Source organism: Stegostoma tigrinum, chromosome 16, assembly GCF_030684315.1.
Source record: "Stegostoma tigrinum isolate sSteTig4 chromosome 16, sSteTig4.hap1, whole genome shotgun sequence".
In the NCBI taxonomy this organism is placed as follows: Eukaryota; Metazoa; Chordata; class Chondrichthyes; order Orectolobiformes; family Stegostomatidae; genus Stegostoma; species Stegostoma tigrinum.
This window is the reverse complement of record NC_081369.1, coordinates 13389927-13412346: the sequence shown is the minus strand read 5'-3', so window position 1 is coordinate 13412346 and position 22420 is coordinate 13389927. Positions and strand designations below refer to the sequence as shown.

The 22420-nt window shown below is 43.1% G+C and overlaps 1 protein-coding gene across 3 annotated transcripts in view; it reads right to left on the bottom strand.

Moving 5' to 3' along the window:
* Positions 1-22420, bottom strand: part of hsf4 (heat shock transcription factor 4) — a 58216-nt gene that overhangs the window by 6935 nt on the left and 28861 nt on the right. For 2 of the 3 annotated variants that reach the window (XM_048546595.2, XM_048546596.1), the window contains exons 3-11: positions 21500-21627; positions 19848-19972; positions 19121-19196; positions 16809-16873; positions 10110-10209; positions 9423-9556; positions 7551-7766; positions 2388-2493; positions 712-777 (exon numbers count right to left, since the gene is read on the bottom strand). In XM_048546595.2, the coding sequence (XP_048402552.1) occupies positions 712-777; positions 2388-2493; positions 7551-7766; positions 9423-9556; positions 10110-10209; positions 16809-16873; positions 19121-19196; positions 19848-19972; positions 21500-21627 (1016 nt within the window). Of the gene's footprint in view, positions 1-711; positions 778-2387; positions 2494-7550; positions 7767-9422; positions 9557-10062; positions 10210-16808; positions 16874-19120; positions 19197-19847; positions 19973-21499; positions 21628-22420 lie in introns of those variants that run through there. The other variant, XR_007249101.2, reaches the window with a different exon arrangement.

The window sequence follows — 22420 nt, the reverse complement described above, 5'->3', positions numbered from 1 at the left end:
CCAAAACACTATTCAGCTAATGAAGAACTTTTCATCTGCATTCAATGGTATAAAGCAGAGAAAACAGCAGTCAAATTGTACACAGCAAGCTCCCACAAGTAGCAAAATGTAGATTCCCAGATAAACTATTTTTGTTATATGGATTCAAGGACAAATGTTGATCAGAATACCAGCAATAACTCTCCAACTCTTCTTTCATATCGTGAAACGGAATTTTTTTGTCCATCCGAGGGGACAGTTGCTTCAATATCTAAGGTTACAGGGAGAAGGCAGGAAACAAGTGAGAAACATGTCAGCTGTGATTGAATGGCAGGGCAGATTCAGTGGGCTGAATGGCCTAATTCTGCTCCTATATCTTATGGTCTAATGTCTCATCTGAGAGCCAACTGTCCCAATTGTGCAGCCCTCCTACAGTACTACATTAAAGTGCTGGCCTTGAATTTGATATCAATTGCTGGAGCTCTACGTAAGCCTACAAACTTACGAATGAAAGGCGAAAGTGTTTCCTGACACTATTCTGAGCAGCGGGGAAGAAAGCAGGAATGTTTAACTATTATTCTCCTTACTGGCCCTGGATTGTTGAGATAGATTTATACACTTTATGAAGATTGCAGAGTGAGGAAATGGAATGCACAACAGTGAATTCTTGTTTAAAATCGGATCCTTACACCTATGTCTGCACAAAATATTTTGTTCCACACCTACCCTTACCATTGCAAGGTTTGCCTCCATGTCAGTCAGGGTCAGCTCAGTTAAAGGAAGGTTTGGATTGAAGATCTGCAGGGCAATGAGATCACTTTAGAAAATGAAAGGAGTTCATTCATTCACAGATATTTACTTTTCTCTTACTGTGGCGCTGCACAATCAGGAAATAACATAGCAAAATCTGGCAGACTGCACTCTCTTGGGGGATAGTCAATTATTACTCAGCAACAACATGAAATATCACGAAAGGGACAGCAAGAAGAGACACTGAGATCCAACAAGAAAATCTGTCATGTCACAGGTTCCAGTGTATCCAATTCTAAGCAGATCTAAGGAACCTAAGCAATTACAAACTCAGGAACAAAAACAGAAGTTGCTGGAAAAGCTCAGCAGATCTGGTAGCATTTATGAAGGAAAAAAATCAGTAATCTGAGGAAGGGTCACTGGACCTGAAACGTTAACTCTGATTTTTTTTTCATAGATCCTGCCAGACCTGCTGAGCTTTTCCAGCAAATTCTGCTTTTGTTCCTGATTTACAGCATCCGCAGTTCTTTCAGATTGAACCTAGACAATTGCTCATTACAAAGGTGGCCTATTCCAGGAGCATCCTGCCCAGACCTGAATTCATTATGGGAAAGGTTTCAACCTGACAAGAGCACCAAAAGTAAACACAACTTGCTACTTCTCCATCCCTTCTCAATCACTCCTGGCTCACCATCTATCCACCCCACCCCTAATCCAGCACTCAGATCAATACCCTTCTGAGCTGCTGATTTATTAATCCCATGGGCACATTTTACCATCTAAAATTTTGGCAAAGATCTCTGGTTGTGGGTGAGGTTGTTGGCTTGCTCACCGAGCTGGCTTGTTCTCGCTCATACTCACCATGACATACTGGACAGTATAAATTCCAAGCAGAGTAGAATAACATTGCTTCATCAGAGGCTCCACTGATGATATCACCTAGCATAGTGACAAAACGTCTGAACGAGAATGAGCCAGCTTGGTAAGCTAGTCAACAACCTCACATTTTACCATCTCTTCCCTGGATAAACACTTGCACAGCAGCCATTAACAAAGCTGTGTTCTCACATGGTCACTTTTTATTCCCACTAGCCCCATGACCTGACGTGGGCAATCAATGAACAGCTCCTCTCAACCCTTGTTGTCCATTAGGCCCATCTACTGCTCTTTCTGGATGCTGCTGCTTTTATTTCAGTTTCTCTCCCTCCATCCAAAACAATGAAGCAGGAACGCAATCGTGATAAGCTGAGTTCTCATTCATCACTAGCGAAGCAAGAATAAAAATCGGGAACAAGAAAGTTAAAAAATCTCTTGATGTCTTGCAACTTCCAGAGCCCAAAAAGGGCAAAGTTGGCAGGTGCATGAAAACACCAGTCTCTCCACAACACATACCATCCTGACTGGGAGGTGGTGTTCTCACATGCCCGAGGCCCTTGTCCATCTAGGTGAGACTTAGAAACTAATTAGTGGGTTTCTACTATGGAGTCTGTGGTTAATACATGCTGCAGCCTCAGCACATCAGTGGAGGAGCAACTGGACTTCATTTAGAGTTAACCAACACCTCAGCTTTCAGGAGGAAATATTTCAAAATATTTAAAGAGCATTTTCACATCCAGTTTAGAATCCTATTTGGGGTGGTGCATTGGCCCAGTACTTACATGCATGATGCTTGAGTGCTCTAGGCTGTACTGCTGGCTCCCAAGCAATGAATGCAAGCCATCCAGGTTCAACTCAATGCTCTGCATATGCTCAGGCACATCAGTCCTGTAAACCCAAAAGAATTCTTTACAAAGTGAGCAGTGACAGGCATGGAACAACTGTCAATGATTACAATCGGAGAGCATGATTGGCATTTTCAAGCAATTTAGAATTTGCAGCCCAGAAACAGACCATTCAGCCCAACTGGTTGATGCTTGCATTTATGATCCATGAAAGTTTCCTCTTTGTCAACTTTATACAACTCAGTCACCATATCCTTTCGTTGCTTTTTACGTCACATTCTTACATAGCTTCTGTAAATTTAATTTCTGTTTATTTTTCACAATTCATTTCCTTTACAATCAAAAACATTTCTGGAAACACGTACCAGGTCAGACAGCATCTGTGAAGGTTGGAACAGGGTTAATTTTTCAGGCAAGGACCTTTCCTCAGAACTGGGACATGTTTAAGATATGAAAAGTTGGAACAAGGACTGGGTGGGTCAAGAACAAAAGGACGGTCTATGATTGGGTGAAAGACCACAGAATGAATGACTGACATTTATTCCTCCAAAGGGAATGGAGAAGGGAAAATAAACTAAAAAGATAAGCCTAGAGCAGGTGTGAAGTGGACTGGAAGCAAAAATAGGAGAGGAGGAGGAAGAAAGGAAAACCTGAAATACTCAAAGCAGAGGAAACAATATTGTATTATGGTCTAAATTGTTGAACTCAATGTGGATTCGAGACAGCCTCACGAAAGATAAGGTGCTGATTCTCAAGCTTCACTGAACATATTTCCAATGTCTATCGGATGCTACTTTTTGATTATCCATTTCCTTTGTTCTTTTTCTTGAAACTTGAAAAATGTAGCAGTCATTACATGTAGGATTTTTACCATTGTACAGTCAAAGGCTGCTTAAAGCACACAACATTCAGGGCATGTTGTTTCACTAAGCAGTGTTTCAGGTCAAAGAAGGGCGTGTGATGCAGACACCACTCTTTACACATCAGATCCTGGATTTTCTTTCTCCACCCCATTGCAAGTTGAGTGGAGGCTGTGCACATTTCACAATGAAAATTAGGGAAAAGATACTCCATTTGCATCTTGTGCTGGTTACACATTGAAACACTAATGATATGTCTTCTACTGATTGTAATCACTACAGAAATGCACAGAAAGAAAACAAAAATGTGGAGCTGGAAGAGAAACATGAGAACAAAGGAAATTAGAGATTAGAAATATTGTATACTTGGATTGACCTTCATAAAGTACAGAGATTAAAACAGTAAGGGAGTGTTTTCTTCAACATGCAGTAATTGAATGGCAGAGGTAAAGTCTCCACTGCCTGACCAGACTGTGGGGCTGCTCCTTCATGACAAACATGACCAGTGAAGACTTAACCTGAGGGTCACCACACCTCAGACCAGAGGAGAGTGTGAGAAGATGGGACCTTCACGGTGACCTCAGCTAGTGTGCGAATTGAACTGTTGGCATCACTGTGCATTGCAAACCAAGTGTCCAGCCAAATGAGCTAACTGATCCCTGGGAGAAATTAATGTAGTTAACCTCCGTCAGGTACAGCACTTCCAAATTTGGCCATAGGAGTCCCTTTCAACGTTATGTTTAAAGAGTTAAACGCAGTTCCCACTCGGTTTAATACAATGGACTTTAGTTTATAGTAATGACTGAGGTGAAAGAATTGGGAATTGTGTATGCAAGTTCCTTGATGATGCAAAATTTAAAAATTTTGACGTTCAGAGAGATTTGTGTCTCCTTGTAAAAGAAACACAAAGTTAGCACGCAGGTATTTCAGAAAGTAGGAAAGCAAATAGGATGTTGTCCTACAATTATACAGGTTGCTGATGAGACCACACCTAAAGTAACGTGCACACCTTCTACCTGTCTCACCTTGCCTAGCCTTGGAGGCAGCGCAGTGGAGATCCAGCAAATTAATTTCTATGATGTAAGGCTTGTCATAGGGCACGAGGTTTGAAAGGACTGGGCTTAAACTTGATGGAATTTAGAAGAATGAGAGGTGATTTCATTGAAACTGAAGATTCTGGGGGGCTTGTCAAGGTTTGTTGTTCAACAAAAAAGTATTCATTTAGAAAGTTGTTGATCATTGAAATTTTTGGCCTGTGCAACATACCAGCAGGAGTGGGCCATCCAGCCCATCACGCCTGTGCTCCCCCCCTCCACCCCCATTCAATACATTCATGCTGATCAGTTACTTCAATCTATTTCACATACCTTACCAATGATATACAAGATTATGGGGAAAAATCAACCACTACTTTAAATATATTTTGCTTCCACTGCCTTCTATAGTGCAGAATTCCAAAGGTTCATAAGCCTCCCCATTTGAGGCCAAAGCAGCATCCTCCTTATACTTGCGAATTCTCCTCGATTCGCAACTCCTCAATCAAGGAAAACATTTAACTCCATCAGCCCTGACTATCCTGGTTCTGACCTGAAACGGCAGCTTTCTTGTTCCTCTGATGCTGTTTGGCCTGCTGTGTTCCTCCAGCTCTACACCTTGTTATCTCTGACTCCAGCATCTGCAGTTCTTGCTATTTCTTCTGAATACAGACCCAGTTTATGCAATTTCTCTTCATAGACAATCTTGCCATGCCAGGGACAAGTGTGGTGAACTTTTGTTGCAGTCCCTTTATGTCAACAGTATCTTTCAGAATAGAATAGAATCCCTAAAGTGTGGAAACAGGCCCTTCGGCCCAACAAGTCCACACCGAACCTCAGAGCATCCCACCCAGGCCCACCCCCCTATAACCCACCTAATCTACACTTTCCTGAACACTATAGGCAATTTTGCTTGGCCAATCCACCCAGCCTGCACATCTTTGGACTGTGGGAGGAAACCGGAGCACCCGGAGGAAACCCATGCAGACACAGGGAGAATGTGCAAACTCCACACAGACGGTTGCCCAAGGCTGGAATCGAACCCGGGTCCCTGGTGCTGTGAGGCTGCAGTGCTAACCACTGAGCCACCGTGCTTCCTGAGATAAGGAGACATAAACTGCACATAGCACTTCACTTGCAGTCCAAACAAGTTCTGGTACTAGTGAAGCAAGCCATCACAACTCCTGAACTTAAATCATCTTGTAATATATGCTAATATTCCATTAACTTTCCTGATGGCTTGCTGCACTTACATGTTCCGTGACTTTTAGACAAAGATACTTAGGTGTATTATACAACTACACTTTCCAACCTTACACCATTTGAGAAATAATCTGCACATTTCCTAAAGTGCATAACATAAATTTCCACATTGTATTCCATTTGCCATGTCCTTTGCTTGTTCAAATCCTAAGCCTGTCCAAATCCTCACTTTACATCTTCCTGACAACAAACATTCTCACTTAGCTTTGCACAGATTTGGGAAGATTACATTTGATCTCCAACTCCAAATCATTGATATCTATTGGGAATAGCTAGCCCCCACGTACTGATTCTAGGAAGGTAATCACCAATGCATTGGCTACCTCTGTAGTCACCACCTTCAACACTCTGGGAGCTAGACCATCTGGTCCTGGGGATTGATCAACTTGCAGTCCCGTTAATTTCTCCAGTACAATCTTCTTCTAATGCTAATTCCCTTCAACCCCTCATTCATCCTAACCATGGATCTCCAGTTTGGGGAGATTTCTGATACTTTTCTCAGTTACAGGTGATATACAATAATCATTTAGCTTCTCAACTATTTCCCTACACCCCAACATAAATTCTCCTGATTTTCTCTTTAATGGACCCAAGCCTTAGCCAAACATTTCCTTTTTACAAATCCACAGGAGCTTTTACAGTCTGTTTTTATGTTCTTTGTTAGATTGAATTCATACTCTATTCTCCCCTTTCTCATCATTCGTTTTCTCCCTTTGTTGTCTGTAAACCTTTCAATCCTCAGAACAACTGTTATTTGAGACAATTTTATAGAGCTTGTCTTTTCATCTCATACAATCCTAAATATCTTTTGTCAGCCATGGTTGACTTACTTTTATGAGTTTTTACAACTTGAAGGAATGAATAGTAGCTATGAGCCACACAATCATACTTTTTAAAGAAAAGATTGTCGATTGCCTATGTACCATAGAGCCTGTTAATGTATTTTCCTTCTCCACCACAGCCTCTTTGTATCTCATGTCCTTATAATTTTCCGTTTTCAAATTCAACATCCTTGCTTCGGATTGAATTATCTCATTTACACACAATGTAAAATTCTATGATATTGTGATCATTCATCCCTAAAGGTTATTTTATAACAAGATTATTAATTAGTCCTATTTAATGAATTAATACGAGATCTAAAATAGCATGTCCTTTGGTTGGGTCCTACTCTAGAAAATCACACTCCCAAAATTCATCCTCCATAGCTCCAGTCCTCAGTTAGATTGAAATCACCATGGTAACTGTGTTGCACATACTACAAGCTTCTCAACTCCCAGTTAATACTATGCCCCACACGACACTACTATTTGGTGGCCTATAAGTAACTCCAATCAAACGTCTGCTGTCCCTTAGTGTTTCTTACTCCCATCCAGTCAAATTCCACACATTTTTCTTCCAATTAGAAATCCTTCCATACTAATGTACCAATCCCATCCTTTATTATCAACACAGTTCCACCTCCTTTTCCTCTTGTCTGTCCTTGTGAAAAGTTGAGTATCCTTGAATATTTAGTCCCTACTCCCCTGGTAACCTTGCAGCCACATTTTTGAAATGGCAATTAGATCACATGCATGTGTCTCTTTTTGTGCTTTTAGATCACTAACATTGTTGTGAATGCTGTGTGCGTGTGCATCTCGGTGCTCGGGTTGTGTTCATGCAAGGATATAAAAAACATTGATACATATTGGGATCTGGAGAGTCAATTGATACAGTAAAATGGAGGAAAGTTGAATTCAAGTTGTTAGATCAGCCATGATCTTATCAAATGACAGACTTCTGTTCCTGATTTTTGGGTCTTATGAAGGGACTCAGCAGGATGTGCCTTTTCTGTTATAACTACACAATGCAAGTTAATTCCTGCAGTGAAACACTAGAAAAGGGACAAAATGCTCCATTCTGCTCACTGCTATTTGAGGTCTCAGCGCTGAGTGAAGCCTCACCTGTCTAATGCAGCCATCCTTCCTCTCTTATCCAGGTGCTGTACTGTGTTGCAGGTGGGTCTGCCCTCCAGAACAGACTCCACAATGGACACTGGTAAAACAGGTGGTTCCAGACATGCACTACATGGGTTCCTTGGAACCACTGTGTCTGCTTGGACCTGGACTCCTACCCTTGGACTGGCTGGCTCCTCCTTAATCACCATCAGGCATTTCTCCCTAGACAATGAGACAGTGGAACAGTTGAGTTGATGATCCCTTATTAAATCAGCGACACAGAAATCAGCTTAAGGGCCACAGTCAGCAAATAGCAATTTTAGGGGAACTATTACCCCATCATCGTAGTGTCACATGACAAGTGTTATTGCGATACGATAAACAGAAGCTTTAATATTATTTCAGCACATTCAGCTGGAGCCTGAATCTCCTGTGGCAAAGCCTGGAGGCACTGGTTTACTCCCCTGTACATGCCAGAATCAGAGACAGCAGATGCACCAAAATCTGCACTGGCTCCAGGATTGCCAATATGATCCCAGTGACAGTGCATTATCCTCAATCCAGATTAGCAGTTGAGAGGGCTCCCTGCTCATAAACAGCAGGTGCCCTCCGAACCACCTGAGATGTCATTCTGTGCCACATACAGATGGCTTAAAATCTAAGTAGATGCAAAAACAGGCTCAAGGACCTAAATAGCTTGTTCCTTTTGCTATGATCTGCTCTGTCTAGATTCCCTTGACATATATCTGTCCAGGAGTTAATTGGACCCCAAATGCTGCCTGTTTTAGGTTGTATCTTTGCGTGGAAAACCATGCACAAATTTGAAGGTTCAAAATGGCAGATGTAGGAACACAATTTAATCTTTTCTAATGAAATTTAATTTTAAAAGAAAAGCACTGTAGCATTTAGACTACAGACCACATGCGTCCCTCCCCTTCCCACTTTCCGAATGGTCTGTTCAACTTCACACATACTGAGTTAGGAATATTTCAGTTTTCTTTTGTAAAGAGAAACAGATTACTGATACAAGAACTCCCTTACATTGTTACATGGATGAAACTCAGGACATAATTAATTGAAATCTTCTGTAACTGGATGTCAATTTTTAACCAGCACTGTGGATAATATTCCCTGGAGTGGCAATCACTAAGAGTTTATTAATGTGACCTTTTTAAAATTATTTCTATAGCATCTTTCCTGACCACAGGATGTTTGTAAATGCTTTATAGCCTATTACATACATAGTCACTGTTGCAAGTTAGGAAATGCAGCAGCCAACTTGCACACAGCAAGTTCCCAGAAAGCAGTATTGTGAATATGATCAGGTAATCTGTTTTAGGCTTTGATTGAGGGATGAAAATTGGCCGGGATACTACAGTCACCTCCTGGTTTTTCTACAAATAATGTCATGGTACCCATGAAATCCAGCTGACAGCCGCTAATGCCCAGTTCAAAAGGAGGCCATGCCAAGTGCGGCACTCCCTCAGTATAGATTGTCCAGATCGTAGCCCACTTTCTGGAGTGAGGCCTGAGCTAACACTCAAAGGCGTAAATGGCCATTTTGTAATGGCTCAGAGGCAACAGTGCTACTGCTGAGCAAAGTCCAGTCCCTTATCTCCAATTCTCACATAGAAACTTCCATTAAGTGAAGCGTAAAGGGATTACTTTCCTCCAATCTGCATGACAATTTCCATTGCCCTACACACAGTATGGAACTCATTTTGAAAGTGTATTCGAGCTTTTCCATGCTGGTGCAGTGCCCAAATTTCACACTAGCAGCGAAGTGACCAACGTGAACTAAGATGCCTATTTCCATTCACAGAGACTGCAAAGCAGTTCCAATGATTTTTTCTTGACTGCATGCTTCTACTGGCTCACCTTTGCTGCTCTGTGCCAGATGCAAGGGCTGCAGAGCTGGATGGGGGCAACTCCGTCACATCAGAAATTATCGGTCCACCAGGTTGCGGACTATTGGTGTAGGTATTGGAACAGGAGGCGACTTCTGAGGACAGCTGAGAGTAAGGACAGTGACCAATACAACAATATTAGCATGGGAACAGCATCAATAATTCTGAAACCACTATCATCAATATAACCAGAGACTCAGGTGTTTCTGAACATTTATTGAGAACAGGAAATAAAGGCTGCCATAATGTGAAAGTGCCTACTTCACAACTAAGTATGGTTTTGGGTTCAGATGCATTGTAGCACACATAGTTCCCCCTTATCTAGGGTCAGACAAGAATAGACACCTGGGCGAGGTAACAAAATATTTTTCATAGGCATAGACCCATCAAGAATCAGCTCTTTTAGGAGAAAACAGATTTATACGACGGAGAAAGAAATTTGAGTTACTGTATAATGCAAGTTACTCAGATGCACAGGCTTATCAGGGACATAAGATACTTATATGCATCACAGTGTGTTGTCATTGTTCTTTTCAAAGAATCTCTTTATTATGCCACTTAAGCCAGACTAAACAGAACCTCCACATAGAGATGAACAGTATAATACCAACCAGACTTTGTAATGCTGTTGCTTTGATGCCAGCCGCACTTCACTTACTGACTGAATGAAATATGGATCCTGAAGAGGTTCTATTGATAGTTGTCGACCGTATTTAGACACAGGAGGATCAGAACTGCCGTCATCCAACATCAGAGGTCTATTAGAAAAACAGTAATATTGATCAGATCCATGGATTTGGACTTCTTTGGAGCATCGCATTGATACTTGCACGGGTCATGCTGTTTATGTGGAGGGCAATGTTAAAAGGGAGAAGGTTGACGCTTTAAAATGTTTAAATTACATAACTGATACTTACTGAAAATTCAAATTCATAATTAGTTATCCAAATAGTATAGCAAAGTCACAAGACGAGGCAGTAGCTAAGTACAATCTATACTTTTGCACATAATATGTACTGGATCTGTAATGCTCCAGTTTGGCCTCAGTGCATCACCATGCCAGGTAGTGCTTTTCCAAAATGTCCAATTTGTTAGAGGCACAAATTACTTTACACTACCAAGCTAGCAAGTTAGGTTCAAGTTTAAGTTACCAAGACACAATATGACTTAAAGTATGAATGAATTGAAGTTAGGGAAAGTATAATGAGGTGAAGTGAATGAGCAGTTGACGAACCAAATTCTTCACTTTTCACAAATCAGTCAATACCACAAACTAAACAATTTGCTCAAATAATAGATATGTGCTGTTCTCGGCTGCCTTTGACTTTGTTCACCGAGCTGAGTGACAATAAAATGACACACAGAAATTAACAGATTGCTGAAAAAAATTGCTGAATGTAGCCAGAAAGTCAACAGCATCATAAACAGGAGCTGGAACAGGCCATTTGGTCGTCACAGTCTGCTCTGCTGGTCTATGAGATCATGCCTGATCCTCTGCTTCACCTACACCTTCCTGAACTGTCCCACATTGTGTGATTCCTTTAGTATCAATTAATCTATCAATATCTGACTTGCATGGACTCAACCACTGGACAACCACCACTCTCGAGGTAGAAAATTCCAAGAATTAACAAACTTTGAATGAAAAGTTTTGTCCGTACCTCAATCCCAAGTTTCCAGCCCTTTATCCTGAAACATTGGTCCCCTGTTATACAGGAAACATTTTCACAGCATCAAGCTGCTTTAGAATTTACGTTTTTCAATTATATTACACCTGATATTTATAAATTCCAGGGGATATGGGCCTGGTCAATCTTTTCTTATGAAATTCTTCCCAGCAATTTGTCTGAACACCCCTCTCTTCAACAGGGAGATCAAAACTGCAGACAGTGCACCAGGTTTGGTCTCACAAAAACTCTGTACAATAGCAGTAAGACATCTTTATACTTGTACTCCAATTGTTCTTTAATAAACGATAATATACCATTTGCTCTGCTTTATATGATTGATTTGGAATGTGAACATAGGAGGTATAGTTAATAAGTTTGCAGAATACACAAAAATTGGAGGTGTAGTGGATAGCCAAGAAAGTTTCCTCCAAGTTCAATGGGATCTTGATCAGATGGGAATATGGGTCAAGGAGTGGCAGATGGAGTTTCATTTAGGTAAATGTCAGGTGTTGCATTTTGGGAAGACGAATCAGGGCAGGACTTATACACTTCATGGTAAGATCCTGGAGAGTGTTGCTGAGCAACGGGATCTTGGAGTGCAGGTTCATAGTTCCTTGAAAGTGGAGTCGCAGGTAGATAGGATAGTGAAGAAGGTATTTGCTATGCTTGCCTTTATTGGTCAGAATAAGTTTTAGAAGGTCATATTGCGGCTGTAGAGGACATTAGTTCAGCCACTTTTAGAATACTAGAACATAGAACATAGAACAGTACAGCACAGAACAGGCCCTTCAGCCCACGATGTTGTGCCGACCATTGATCCTCATGTATGCACCCTCAAATTTCTGTGACCATATGCATGTCCAGCAGTCTCTTAAATGTCCCCAATGACCTTGCATCCACAACTGCTGCTGGCAACGCATTCCATGCGCTCACAACTCTCTGTGTAAAGAACCCGTCTCTGACATTCCCTCTATACTTTCCTCCAACCAGCTTAAAACTATGACCCCTCATGTTAGCCTTTCTGCCCTGGGAAATAGTCTCTGGCTATCAACTCTATCTATGCCTCTCATTATCTTGTATACCTCAATTAGTCCCCTCTCCTCCGCCTTTTCTCCAATGAAAAGAGTCCGAGCTCAGTCAACCTCTCTTCATAAGATACGCCCTCCAGTCCAGGCAGCATCCTGGTAAACCTCCTCTGAACCCTCTCCAAAGCATCCACATCTTTCCTATAATAGGGCGACCAGAACTGGACGCAGTATTCCAAGTGCGGTCTAACCAAAGTTTTATAGAGCTGCAACAAGATCTCACGACTCTTAAACTCAATCCCCCTGCTAATGAAAGCCAAAACACCATATGCTTTGAGGGTTTGAGCAATCGGGAGAGGCTGAATAGGCTGAGGCTATGTTCCCTGGAACATGATAGGCTGAGGGGTGACTTTTTAGAGGTCCATGAAATCATGAGGGACATGGATCGGGTGAATAGGCAAGTTCTTTCCCTGGGGTGTGGGAGTCCAAAATTAGAGGGCACAGGTTCAAGGTGACAGGGAAAAGATTTAAAAGGGATCTAAGGAGCTTCATTTTCACGCAGAGGTGTTGTGTTATGGAATGAGCTGCCAGAGGAAGCGGTGGAAGCTGGTACAATTACAACATTTAAAAGCCATCTGGATGGGTATACGAATAGGAACGGTTTAGAGGGATATGGGCCAAATGCTGGCAAATGGGATCAGATTAATTTAGGATATCTGTTTGGCATGGACGTGTTGGACTGAAGGGTCTGATTCCATGCTGTATTTCTCTGTGACTCTGTAATTGCTTGTTTACCAACATGTCACATTGTAAGTGTTTCATGTGGATGATTACCAACAATTCCCAATCTACTTTTACTTTTCCACTTTTCTATTTTTCCTACCAAGGTGGGAAATGTCACGTTTCCCAATACTATATTCCATCTTAACATTCATTTAACCTATCTCTCATTGTAGTATCTTAGTGACCTCCTTGCTAATTATCTTCTCACCTCTCAGTGATTGTCAGGAAATGTGGATAAGATTGCTCTCAGTCCCCTGATCCAAGTCATTCATACAGATTGGAAGTAACTGAGGGCTAAGTACTGTCTCTTGCAGAATCCTGACAGCCACAGCCTGCCAAAGACAATTAGGATTGGGCAGTTGTCATAACTATCATAATCTCTGTCAAATTTGGAAATAGTGACCTTTAAAAATAACATGGATTTCTTTTTAAGGAAGAACACATATTCAAAAGTTGACTGCAGATATAAATTCAGTGGCTTCATACAGAGGGGCACACTGTATGTCACACCTGATGAGGTGCCAAAGAAACTTTCAAGGGAGAAAATGCTCTATAAATTGAAACTGTCGTCTCTTAAGAACAAAGAGAGCTGTGGAAGCTGTAAATCAGGAACAAAAACAAAGTTGCTGGAAAAGCTCAGCAGGTCTGGCAGCATCTGTGGAGGAGAAAAAAGAGTTAACGTTTCGGGTCCGGTGACCCTTCCTCAGAACTTGTCATCTCTTGGTAGTTTCGCCGATTGAAAATGAAGGTTAACAGCAGCAGTCTGGGTGACAGAATTATTTATATTTATGTCCCTTTCAAGAATAGAAAAGGCAAGAGTTAAAAGTGAACTTCAAACTGTGTTTCAGTAATCTGACATACCTAATGTGTGGACTCTTGTGCTAAGAGTTTCTCAGCTCTGAGAAAAGCCATTTAAACACCTCTGCACAGCAGGTAAAGCAAAGGTAAAAGACTCCACCTCACTATGAGTTCTGCCAGTCAGCTACTGTCAAAAGGAATCAAGACAAGAGTTTCAATAATCTACAAAATAAAAAGCCTTGAAACTAACTACTGAGCTACTTATATCAATACTATTGGTAACATCATCACAATGGCTGCAATATACAAACACAGAAGTTCAGGAAGGTAGCTCTCCACCTCCATCACAAGGAAAGTTACGCTCACATCCCACAAAATAGAACGTTTAAAAACTAACTGTCAGAAACATGGAAAGTTTCCCTGGTGTGAGCTAATCCTACCACCTGGAGCTGGGACCCCAGGTGGAAATTTCACCTGGAGCTTTCCGGTTGCTGTGGACAGAATCGGAGCTGCATTATGAGAGATGTCGTATTCACCCTGCTGTTGTGGAACTACAATATCCAATCCAGAATTCTGATGCCTGTGAAGAAGTTCTGTGTGTCTAGAGAGATGCCTAATAGTAGAAAGGAGGAAAACACACCCTCATCTGCAACAATGGAACTGGGATTGAGAGTGTGGAGAGCGTCAAGTTCCTCAGAGTGACAATAACTGACAACCTGTTCTGGACTTGCCACGCAGATGTGTCAGTCAAGAAGGACAACAATGCCTCTTTGTCCTCAGGTGGCTCAGGAAATTTGGCATGTCCATAAGGTCCCTCACCAGCTGCTACAGATGCACCATTGAAAGCGTACTGTCCGGGTGCATGCCCATGACCATAAAAACCTACAGATGGTAGTCTGCACAGCCCAGGCCATCACAGAAGCCAACCTTCCATCCATGAACTCCACTTACAGGGCTCGTTGCTGTGGAAAGGCTGCCAACATCAAAGGCCCACTGCAACCCTTCAATGATCTTCTCTAACCTCTTCCATCTGGCAGAAGATACAGAAGCCTGAACACATGCACAAACAAGTTCAGGAACAGCTTCTTCCCAGCCCTTGTCAGACCAATGAATGGACTCTCTAGCTTCAAATAATGCTGATCTTTGCTAATGCTATTCTCGCCTAGCGCACACCCTGTGTGATGTAACCTTTATCTCTCTGAGTCATTGTGATCTGTGCATTCTTTGCTTACTGTGATCTGCCCATACCGCTCATAAGCAAAGCTTTTCACTGTACTTCATTGCATGTGACAATAAATCAAATCAATCAAACAGATGGGGGAAGTGTAGTAATAGCAGTAAGTTTCAGGCTGCTTCTGTGTATCAAAATACATTAAAAAGATCAAAAGCACGTCAGTCTTACACCCATGTTAAATATATTGTAATCAGTCTATTCACACCTCTAGAGCAGGTGGGATGTGAACCTTCTGAAAGTTGTGTTACTATAGGTAGGGACACTACCATAATGCCACAAGAGCCCATCCCAAGTGTTACATACTGATTATCTATTTAACGTAAACAGTGTTTACACAGAAACAGAAATTAGGAGCAGAACAGGCCATTCAGCCCTTCAAGCTTCCTCCTTCAAAATGGTTGTAGCTAACAATCCAGCCTGTACCCTGTTCCTGCTTTCTTCCCATATTCTTTGATTCCTTTATACCCAAGAATAAAATATTCAACGTTTTGGCCTTTCCGAGGCAGGGAATTCCATCGGCTCACTTCTCTCTGGGTGAAGACATTACTCCTGTGGCAGTAACTGGGGCAGAGTCACTCTTTGGGGTTTTCACAAATCCACCCCTTTAACTAGCATGGGGACGGACTCTCTGGGTGGGGTTTCAGATCATCTCGAGTCCTCAGGGTCAATCAAAGTGTAAGAAGCATCATGCTGCAAGGGGAAGGGAAGTAACTGACTAGGAGCTTCATCACTCTCACCGTCCTTTCTAAATAAGGAGTAGCTTTGGCAGCAGTGTCACCAACTGATTTCACCAGTGAAACCCCCCCCCCCCCCAGAGAGTCTGTCCCCATGCCAGTTAATGGGGTGGATTTGTGAAAACCCCAAAGAGCGACTCTGCCCCAGTTACTGCCACAGGAGTAACGTCTTCACCCAGAGAGAAGTGAGCCGATGGAATTCCCTGCTTGACAGGACAGCCTTATATCTGCGCCCACATTGAGGGAATGGCGGAGGGCCCCCTGCACCTGCCTGGAGTATTGGCCACACCTCTCACTCCCCTCCCAACCCCAGTGCTGAATACTTACCTTCAGCTCACCTGCTCCCTCAACAATTCAGAAAAATTACATCAGTTGAAGCATTCTACTTGGTCTCTTTTAATTAGTGCCATTGAGATTCTTAGAAGTCCGTACACGTTCATAGATCTAAAAAGTCTCGTCACCCCTAAACTCACCTCTAAATTAGTTGCGAATGGGAATGGGGTTTGGAATGGGAATAGGGTTGAGGATGGAGGATAGGGAATGAGGGTTATGGGTTAAGGCCTGGTGTAGGGGAGGATGTGAGGGGCGGGGGTAAGGGTGACACACTGGTTGGCACCATAAAGTCTGGCCCGCAGCCCCTTCCATTCCTTCCTCCTGACTTACATTCCTGCCAAAACATTTAGCCTCAGGCGTCTCAGGGCTGGGCTCTGGTATGTTAATCATTGATTTAATCTCCAACATCACTGCTTCGAAACACGACTGAAGTAAATTGATGAGCCTGCAGCATTCAGTTTCTGAATTTTGGTGCACACTGCCTTCCTCCTCCCAATACTCTGGCCTGAGTTCAATAGGAAACAAAAGTTCCTCTTAACCTCAGTCCCAAGGCCCTGAAACAACAGAGGCTGAGTTGGCAGGGTTTATTGTATAACACATTCTGATATCTGCTCACCACAGCACCCAGAGCTGAATGAATTGGGTCATCAGCTCTTACTCAGCGTTCTGAACCTATTCACTCAGTGTTCACATGGTAACAGGTCACCTGATCATTCAGAAGCAAGCTTGGGTCCGGTGAATGGGAATCAGTCACACTCTGCTACTGCTCTCAATACTTACAGCTTTCTCTTCAGCCCGACTGTGTTGTGGTTCGATTGGAGCTGGCTGAGCAGGAACTGAATCAGCTGTTAACAGAGATCAGAGGCAGGTGTTAGCGCGGTGAGTCAGCAGATCATGACAGGGCAGGTCACAACTGCTGCATTTTCCTGAGCTCAGGTCAATCAGCAGGGCACGGGGAGGTCAACTGTACAAATTCTGCCTCCAACCACATACACACACACACACACACACGCTCAATCAATGCTGCAGTTACCCTTCCTCCCAACACTGCTCATATGTTTCTTTTGGTTAGTGCTTCAGTAAACTCCCTTGCCCCAAAATACACACCTCAGCGAACGCCATCATAGAACCACAGAATCCCTACAGTGTGGAAAGAAACCATTTGGCCCATCAAGACTCCATCGACCCTCCAAAGGATGTCCAGTCCAGGTTCAGCCCCCTACCCTATGCTCATAACCCTACATTTTCCATGGCTAACCCATTTAATCTGCACTTTCTTGGACACTATGGGGCAATTTAGCATGGCCAATTTACCTAACCTGCACATCATTAGAATGTGGGAGGAAACCAGAGCACCTGGAGGAAACCCACACAGACACGTGGAGAATGCGCAAACTCCACACAGACAATTGCCCGAAGATGGAATTAAGCCTGGGTCCCTGGTGCTGTGAGGCTGCAGTGCTAACCACTGAGCCAAATGCCACCCACAGTCACACATGCCCCGCAATTAAAAAAGAGTAAAGTTGCCATTGTCCCAGAGGAAAGAGAAAGAGATGGCTGGTGGTGGTAGAACCTGAGGGTCACCACACCACGGGTAAGGGGAGAGGGTGAGAAGGAGAGTCACAGAATCATAGAATCCCTACAGTGGGGAAACAGGCCATTCAGCCCATTGAGTTCAAATCCATAGGATTCTGGGTAATCCAAGGTGCAGAATGGGAAAAAATCTTGCAGCTGCAGGAGTTCCTTTTTTTTGAGGTAGTTTCAATGTTGGAGCTGATTTCGTTGAAGTCTAGAAGCAGTAATTTCTGGTTTATAAGCTGTTGCACTGTTTTGGAACTTTGAGGAAAGAAAAAGATCAAAACAACGGCACTTCAAAAGGAAGAAGTCAGACAAAGGCAGTGACAACATTTAAATGGCATCTGGATGGGTGTATGAATAGGAAGGGTTGAGACAGAAATGGGCCAAATGCTGGCAAATGGGACTAGATTTATTTAGGATATCTGGTCGGCATGGAGGAGTTGGACCAAAGGGCCTGTTCTGTACTGTACATCTTCATGACTCTATATGTCTCTCACTCGATAATTTCTCTGAACCAATCTCTGTCACGTCTCTTTCCAATGATCCAATCACCCCTCAAACAGTCTCTCAATTGCCTGCATTCGCAACCTTTGACATCACCCTATGGAATAGAGAACTTTCCAGTCAAAATTGCAGGCAGATTCCCAGGCCTTTGCCAGCATCAGAGTAAAGGTGAGGTTGTGGGCAAGTCTCATGAGGAGAAAAGGATTCACCTACTTCTGATGGTAAGTTTCTGTAAAACTTCACCCCACCTCACCAGCTATGAATGACCTGATCAGTAATACTTAGTTTTCTCAGCATGTTCTTTACTAAGGCACTGTTTATGCACTTATTGAAATTGGTAAGGTGTTACAGAACTGGGGCACAAACACAGGCCATTAAATATCTTCATACTACTGAAGTGACAAAACCACCAGTGCACACTCAAAACATACATGCTGTTCCAAAGGGGCGCAGGGAGGGATATAAATTCAGGAAAAGACTGTGCTGCGAGTCCCCTTTTCTAGGGGGTACCAGGCCTGGATGCAGCAACTTAATTAGGTGAGACAGGGGCATCGCAGAATCCCACAACCTTCTTCACTCTGCACAGACTAACTTCCAAGACCCCCAGGCTGGCCTTCCCCATGATGTCTCCCAACCACTCCGAGACATCAGTCTTGCCATCTTGGTTATCCTTGTGTTGGCACTGCCAGGAACGAGAGTTCTCTCACTGGGCAGGATCTGTGCCTCAGGCAGTTTACTTCAGAGGAAGGCCCATTGTTGCCCTCCAAGTTGCCTGATTGGAAGAAGAGACACTGAACCTTGCCCTGAAGAGTCGTCACAGGAGTCCCAGCCCCTTTTGAGCAAAACATCAGACAAAACAGAAGATTCAAGCCTCTGTGTCCCCCTCCTGTGTGATTTTGGAGATAAATCCTCAAAGACATTGTAGCAGGTGCCTGACTAATTCTCCCAAGCCTTTATAGAGTGGAAAAGACAACAGAATTGAGAAACTGACCCTGACCAGGATCGCTCACCTTGTTAATCACCTTCTGCTGCTGCATATGTTTCTGTCGTAGAGACACAACCTCCCGCCATAGAACTTCATTCTGACTGAAAACAAAGAGAGTGTTAAAGAGCTGCCAATGGTAAAGAAGCTCAAACTGAATACGCAGGTTCTCAATGAGAGCATTGCAACATTCAGCCATTGCAATTGCACAATAGCATCATGACTGCTACATTGGGTGTGATACTCAGCTCTTTCTCAACACCCAATGCCAGCTCCAGTTCATTTCCAAATGTTCCCAATTCATTTCGGGGAGTAATTGGGTGAGAGGAAGTAAATGGTGCACACGGCAAGGATTTTATTGCTTTTCCCTTCACTGTCACACAAAACTCCTCCGACACAATGTTTGCTAACAGAAGTAGTTCCCACCCCTTCATTCTCATATTGCATTTTAATTCAGACCTCAGAGGGCCAGTCCCCTGCGTCACTTGCATTTTCCAATCGTTACTTTCTCTGGCTTCTTAATTTAGTCTTAGATTCAGGTGGATTTCCACAGTGAAATCGCATTAACTTGGGATTAGATGACTATTTCTCAGACATTTCCCACGTTATATTTGGCAGGGAGATCCAAAAGGACTCAAACCCAGAGCAATGTGTACCAGCCACTTTGCCCAGGGGGTGGATTGAACCTGGTTTGACTCCATTGTGCTGCAGTCTAGCTAATTCACGACAAGGCTAACCATTGGAGTGATACTGACTGTTTCATGTCCTTCAGGCGACAGTCCATGGTCTCCTGGTGACCTCGCATCAACTGCATGTCGTAAAGCAGCTTGCTGACATCTTCCTGACGCACTTTGGTTTCCTCACTCTTCATAACTGACACCTAATGGTCAGAGAAAGCAGAGGTGGGGCTGATGATGATGTTATTGAACCAAGGAATAGCCAACATTTCAAATTGACAGCAACCTTAGATCAAAATACTCACTAAATACAACACATTCTGACCCTGAAAATGTTGATCAAATTCTGCTTTTCATTCAAAACCTGACAAAATATTCCTCCATTTGTTTTTCTCTCTATAAATTGTGCCTTTTCATTAAAATAATAACCCAATCTATATTGTAGGCTCATTCAATTGCAATCAAAGTTGCATTTTGATTACAATTGTATTGATCAGTATGTCTGTAATTTGTTAACTGTTCAGTCTAGACTGAAGACTACTCTTAATTTTTGTGTCAGAGATAATGGGAACTGCAGATGCTGGAGATTCCAAGATAATAAAATGTGAGGCTGGATGAACACAGCAGGCCAAGCAGCATCTCAGGAGCACAAAAGCTGACGTTTCGGGCCTAGACCCTTCATCTGATGAAGGGTCTAGGCCCGAAACGTCAGCTTTTGTGCTCCTGAGATGCTGCTTGGCCTGCTGTGTTCATCCAGCCTCACATTTTATTATCTTAATTTTTGTCCCTCTTTTCATGAAGGTTCCCAATGTTGTAAGGCACACATGTATTTATACAATGCATACCGTCCACTCAGATGTTCCAAAGGGCTTTAGAATCAATGAAGCATTTGGAAAGTCACTTGTTACACACTGCAAGGACCAACAAGCCTCAATGAAATAAACACAGACATGAATAAATGACCCCTGCAGTGACATCAGTGGACATCACTTGCCTCTGTTGTGTGCTCAGGATTATAAAACATTACACTATGTTCGAACATTAATCTTTTCCTGCTGGGTTAAGGTATTGTCTGCCTGACAGTGACTGGGTGCCACAGACTTGGTCTGATTGTCCCATATTAATCCGACCTATTTACATAACAAACTGCATCAAAACTCACCATCAGACATTTCTGTGAGAGCAGCAAGCAACTCTGCATTCTCCTTCCGTGGCTGCATACAATAACCTCCAATCAGGTATCGCACAAGCCAAACAAGGCATGGAACTCCCTTTGTCCAGTCCATCTCTGTCTTGTTTCCAATCCTAGCACACGCTCTGGCTGCACTGTTTCCAATCACAGTAGCTGAATACCCTGATTTCTGTCACCCTCATACTCTCACCCACCTCCACCCATCTCCCCACCATTCCCCACATCTGACACAGCCCTTCCATCCCTCCAACACCCCCGTCCCACCTGGCATCCTATATCTCAGTCCCACCGCCAGAGTCATAGTCTTGCTCTGTGGGCCCACGCCGAGTACAAGCAGTGTTTAGAACGGTCATTTCTTCACCTGGAGATTATTCTAACCTATGTCTTGATTCTCCCACCCATCAGTTGAAGAAATTCCCTTGTGTATGCTCTCCCTCAAAAGTGTACAAGCTTGATGGTGGTCCAACATGCATGTGAGCTTTGAGTAGAGATTGCTGTTTGTCTGAGGGGCAAAGCAGGGGTGAGGGGAATGCCCCACCTTTCTCTTGATGTGTTCCAGTAGGTGCTCCTGACCCCGCAGGAAGTACAAGTGCTGGAATTCAGTGTCATCTCGTTCCGGCTTCACCAAACCACTTTGCTCAATATTCACCACCTTCCGGAAACCATCTGGCAAAACACGAGAATAAGAGAAATAATACACCTCTTAAATCAACTGGCTTTGAATCTTCCAATTATTTTGTTACTGTTGTCTCAAAGGACAATAAACTCTGCTCCACCGTCCTGTGTAGTATGTGATCACTTGCTATGATCCACGTAGTAATCACTGGCTTCAACTTACCCCTGCCTGACTGTACAATCACAATGTTGTGTGAAAAATCACTGACAAATATCTCTCTCCAGAACTTATACAATGGATCATCTTCTAAATAATCGTGCATTCACCTATCGTTACTTGCTTCCTTTAATTTATGTGGGACTAAAGATGATGTGAGACTTGAAAGGGTTCAGAAAAGATTTATGAGCATGTTGCTGCGACTCAGATAGCAAGAACTGCAGATGACGGAGTCAGAGACAACACAGTGTGGAGCTGGAGGAACACAGCAGGTCAGGCAGCATCAGCGGATCAGGAAAGTCGGCATTTTGGGTCGGGACACTTCATCAGAACTTGGGTCTATTGTCTACTGGGACTGGAGGGTTTGAGCTATAGGGAAAGGCAGAAAAGGCTGGGGCTGTTTTCCCTGGAACATCACAGGCTAAGGGGTGACATTATAGAGGTTTATAAAATGAGGGGCATGGATAGGATGAATAGCCAAGTCCTTTTCTTAGGGTTGGGGAGTCCAGAACTAGAGGGTGCAGGTGTATGTTGAGATTAGGAAGATTTTAAAGGGATCTGAGGGGCAACTTTTTCACGCAGAGGATGGTGCGTGTATGAAATGAGCTGCCAGATGAAGCGGTGGAG